General features: G+C 51.4%; 1 protein-coding gene across 1 annotated transcript; it reads right to left on the bottom strand.

The window, feature by feature from the left end:
* Nucleotides 1-2518: 2518 nt before the first annotated feature.
* On the bottom strand, nucleotides 2519-4830 carry LOC136492122 (mitochondrial carnitine/acylcarnitine carrier-like protein). Its single transcript, XM_066488250.1, has 3 exons — nucleotides 4619-4830; nucleotides 3425-3816; nucleotides 2519-3238 (listed from the first exon to the last, which is right to left on the bottom strand). The coding sequence occupies exons 2-3, from the start codon at nucleotides 3814-3816 to the stop codon at nucleotides 2740-2742; spliced, it is 891 nt and encodes a 296-aa protein (XP_066344347.1). The 5' UTR covers nucleotides 4619-4830; the 3' UTR covers nucleotides 2519-2739.
* Nucleotides 4831-5047: the final 217 nt, after the last annotated feature.

Genomic DNA, 5047 nt, shown 5'->3' on the forward strand with positions numbered 1-5047 from the left:
CTAAAAACCAGAGACACAAAACCCTAGAGAGAATGGAGGCCGGAGGAGATGAGGATGGGGAAAAGGAGGCGTCGGCCGCCGGTGCCTAGGAACTCACGGAGCGGGTCCCCTAGCTCGAGGCGCCCCACAGTCAGCCAAGCTCGCCCATGGTCGCCGATCGAGGCACGGGTCCGGCGGGGAACACGGGTGGCGGGCGCGGGCTCGCGACCGATGCTGGCCCCATCTCGCGACGCGTGGTGCGCGGCGGGGCGGCCTCGCCCGGCGGTAGCTCGCGGCGGGGCGGCCTCGCCCGACCGCGTGGGGTGCAGGCCGCAGCGCGGCAGACGTGGCGGGGCGAGCTCACCCACCGGAGCACCGGCCAGACCGCGCGGCGGACTGGGCGTGGCAGCCTCCCCAAGCAGCAGTCCCAGTGGCGCAACGGCCGACTCGTCCAACGGCGCGGGAGGCGGCCGCTGTCACCACCACACGGCTTGCGATGCCGGAGCCCGTCGCGGAGAAGGCTCCACTGCCACCGAAGAGTGAGTACTGCTTGGTGAAGCTATGCAGCAAATGTATCACATTATTGCTAATTTGTTTCAGTGACCGCAACCACAAGTTAATTGAACTACTATTGAATTGTCACCAAAAATGAACCTTTTGCATTATGTGGATTGAACATGGAGCTGGAAATATGTGTTCGATGCACACAGAGCTGAATCCCAACCTCTGATTGAGTTTAGGCACTGCATGCCAATGGTAGCTGATAAAATTGGGGGCACCATGTAGCTGTCTGGTTTACAGCTTGCTTGATTATTCATGAATGAAAGTGGCTACTGTGGCTGCATATTCATGATTATTCCCTTAACAACAAAACTACTGTAATCTGCTTTTTTTTGGCTATATTGAGTGAACACCAATTTTCTTCTTAGCTTTTGCTTAGATTGTCTGATGACATCATTCAGACTAAAATTTCAGCCTCTCTTGTATATAACCTGTTCTTTTAGTTTTGCACGACAATTTAACCTGCAACATCATAAACTCTAATTGCAGTGACAATTTAACCTTGTGATGTTTGTACAATACCTGCAAGTTATTAAATATGAGTGTGAATTTGAAATTCACTGCTTCTACTTGTTTTTGTGTATAGCAGAATCTATATGCAGGAGACTTTTGAGTTTTCCTGATCAGAATCAAATTTACAAATCCATTGTTATTCATTTCTGGAACATCAAAACTCAGTAGCTGAAATGAGCTTATGTAGTTATGTTTGGGGTGCGGCTTCTGTTAAAATGAGCTTATGTTTGTCGCGTGACTTCCATTAAAAGGCTGTTTTGTAAGTTCTGTGTTTCAGCTATCTCCTATTTATCAACTCCTGTTTTGTTGTTTGGACATACAGAATGGATACAGATACAAGTTACTTGCTCAAAATTCACCTTTTTGCTACAAATTCACCTTCTTGAGCTTGTGTTTCTCTATGTAGATGTGTTTGGCAATGTGTAAGGCATATGCTCTATGAACTGTAATGTGAACTTAGACCCCCTATGTATGAACCTTCATGTGTTTATGTTTATGAACCTGGTAATGTATGCATATTTATGAACCTGGACATGTGAACTGTAATGTGATTCTCTATGTAGATATGCTGACAATGTGGTCAAATTTGTGAAGCTTATGCATCAAGTATATTTGTCATATTTGTGCTTTCTTATTTGACATTATGTCCATTTATTTTTTTCCTATCTGGCACTACATGTTGTTGGTACATAGAGGGGCATATATGTCATTTTAGGTGGCACTTGACACCGTTACTACATCAAATGGACGGAAGTGCCATATACAGAAGGAATTTTCAAGTTGATGCTAGATAAAGAAGTTCAAAATTTTCTAGTGTCAAATACGGAAGAGTGATTTGTTTCGGTGCCAAATAAAGAATTCCCCCTTTTAATTTCTACCTCTGCAACTGCAAGTTTCCATTGCCACACTCTTGATTTCTTGTGTCCTCACTGATGCATTTGTGTGAATCTGAGCTAATAACAATTTGCTACATTTGTGCAAATGTGACTTGAAACATGGAGGTATCCCCAGTATTGGTTCTCATCCAAAACCGAACATAAGGAAGGGAATACGTAAAGAAAGGGATTTAATCCGCAAGAGGGTTTGAGTGACATGGACGAATTCACTCAATCCTTCCCTGGATTGGTTCCCCTGGTGAATTAAATACTTGCCAACCGAACGTGGGCTTAGGGAACAACCATGTGCCAGTAGCAAAAGGGAAACGGTATACTATTATATTAATATATATGAAAAAAAGAGGGAACAAAATTCAGGCCAAGAAATGGAGGCAAGGCCAATGTGGGATTGTGGGGGTAAAAGAGTGCCGAATGCGAGATGACGAGGGTGAACCACCACCACCAGACGCCACAACCCAACAAAACCACGGGCCACAGGCCACAGGCCACCACTATCTCACCATCACAAGCACAGCCACTCCCACGCCATCGGATCACCGTCGGATGCCCAATCCGCTCCAGGCCAACCATTACGACAAGGCCAGTACAGTATTATTTATCTATTACCAACCACTCACTCCACATGAACAGACTTTCAATTAAGCTTTGTTTCATTAAAGCATCTCATCACTGAAGTGAAAGTTTTATCTCTTTCCTCCCTAAAAAATGTCTGGCATTGTTCGCGTTGCTCCAGCGGCGCAAGGAGAATGAATAAACAGCGAAGCGCCATGGCAAAGGCCAGCAGCACCAATCAACCTAGCGCCGATCTCGTGATCTCGTAGGTCACGAACGTGGCGGCATTGGCCGGAACACTGCGCACCAAGGCGGGTCCGAACCCCTTGTACAGGCCCTTCACCCCATCGGCCGCCACGATCTTCCTCAGCGCGTCGAGGGACCCGGAGTACCTGGGCTTCTTGTAATCGTCCACCTGGATCACGCTCTTCAACACGTCCGTCGGGTACACGGACAGCCAGAAGGCGGCACCGGCGAGGCCACCCGCTAGGATCTGGGAGCCCCTGCCGAGGTTCGACGTGTCCGGGCCGCCCGCCAGGTACTGCTTCGTGGCTTCGTACACGCCGAACATTACTGCATTGCCAGGGACCTCCCGCCCCATGGTTGGGACCAGGCCCTTGAAGAGACCTTTGGCGCCGGCGTCCCGGACGACATGCTTTGCCACATCGATCGGCCCTTTGGGAAGAGCCACACCGGAAGCGGCAGCTGCCTCGGCTAAGGAACTCTGGGCTTGCAACCTGCAAGGAGGGAGTGAAAAATGTAATGATGAAAAATTGGCCTGACTCCACTGACCTGCACTTGATCAGTTCTGTTGGACACGCCAAGAAGGAAACTGCGATTCCAGCACCAGCGCCGGCAACAACCTGCTGCTTCACAGTCAGTGGCACACCGTAATGATGAAAAATTGGCCTGACTCCACTGACCTGCACTTGATCAGTTCTGTTGGACACGCCAAGAAGGAAACTGCGATTCCAGCACCAGCGCCGGCAACAACCTGCTGCTTCACAGTCAGTGGCACACCAGGCTCTGACCTCAGAAGGGCCTCCATCTGCCCCCTCACACTGAACAAGACAGCACTGAAGGCCGCAACAGTGGCCAAAGGCGCCCCCATCCCCTTGTACAAGCCCCTTGGGCCTTCAGCCGCGACCGTCTGTTTCACAGCATCGATGGCGCCAGCGTACTTGGGGAGCTGTCCAGGAGCAGGGGTAGGCTGGCTCTGGAGCTTGACCTTGATGGTGTCGAACGGGTGCCCGACGACGAGGTTGGCAACCCCTCCCGCGATCCCAGCCGTCAAGTCCTTCGCAACGTCCCCCATCTGCTAAATGCAACAAGATTCAGTTCAATTTGCAAAGAACTATGAGAAAACTACAAGCGACTTATTTTTCACAATGTAAGTAAAGATTCACAGCAAACTTTTACATCAAACACCGGGTTGTCTGGTCTGGATGAAAAATTCAGAATGAGCCGAGAAAGCAAAATACCAATCAATTTGACCCAATAAAAAAAAATGCACCACCATGGCATTATTGATCCTTTTACAACAAGACAGGTAAGCTGGGGCAAAGCTCAGAAATGTACAGTGTGGCAGTCGTCAATGGACATGTCAAAGAGAATCACACCGTGGTGTGGTTGACACTTTTACAGAATATATAAGGGGTACAGAACCCTTGATGGAGAAGGTGAACAAGCGCTGTGAACCATCAGAGTCCCCATGAACCAATCATGCACATGACATGATGTGCCATCAGGGTTGAGGACACCCGCTGTCTTCAGACAGAAGGCAAAGCCGCGGAGTCGAAAACCTCACTAAACACACCAACCAAATTAGAGGGCAGACGGCGCAGTGAATCGCATGCGGCCCCCTGTTGGCGTCGCAAACAGAAGCAGTGGCAGGGCAGGTCACCGCACGGCCACACGGAGTAAATCGCTGGGATGAGACGATCACACAGACGAATCGGCAAACTGTGCAGCAGACTCAGCGCAGGCCCAGATATGATATGACGCACGAGCGCGAGCAGAGCGGGGAACGATGCGAGAGGGAGGGAGACCCTAACCGAGCAACCCGATGAGCAATGCGGCGAGACGAGGAGGGCGGCGGCGGAGGAGGAGCGGCTCACCTTGGGGTTGGGGCCAGGTGGGCGCCGCCGCGCTCCGCTTCCTGGGACTCTGGCTTGATCCGATCGGGTGGCCGGGTGCTGATTGATGGATTTGTCGATTGCCAAGGCCCGAAAGCGTTCAAGAGGGGAGTTGGTCGCTCGCGGTCGCGGTCGCGGGCGTGGGTGCCTGGGTCTGGGTGGGAGGTGGGAGGTGGGAGGTGGGACGATGGGAGGTGGGACGGGAGGCTGGTTGATTCACGGGGGCCGTTCCGCAGGCCGGCGGGTGGGCGAGCCGGAGTGTATAGGGCTTGGGCCCGTGCGGCCTGCGGACACGAGGATGCGGATGGCCATGGGCAAAGCCTACCGCTACGACTACGACAGTCGACGCTCGACAGGCACTTCACCTTCACCTACCAGCGATGCGACCAATCCAGCACGTTTCGGGTCGGG

This window comes from Miscanthus floridulus, chromosome 1, assembly GCF_019320115.1.
Source record: "Miscanthus floridulus cultivar M001 chromosome 1, ASM1932011v1, whole genome shotgun sequence".
Classification (NCBI taxonomy): Eukaryota; Viridiplantae; Streptophyta; class Magnoliopsida; order Poales; family Poaceae; genus Miscanthus; species Miscanthus floridulus.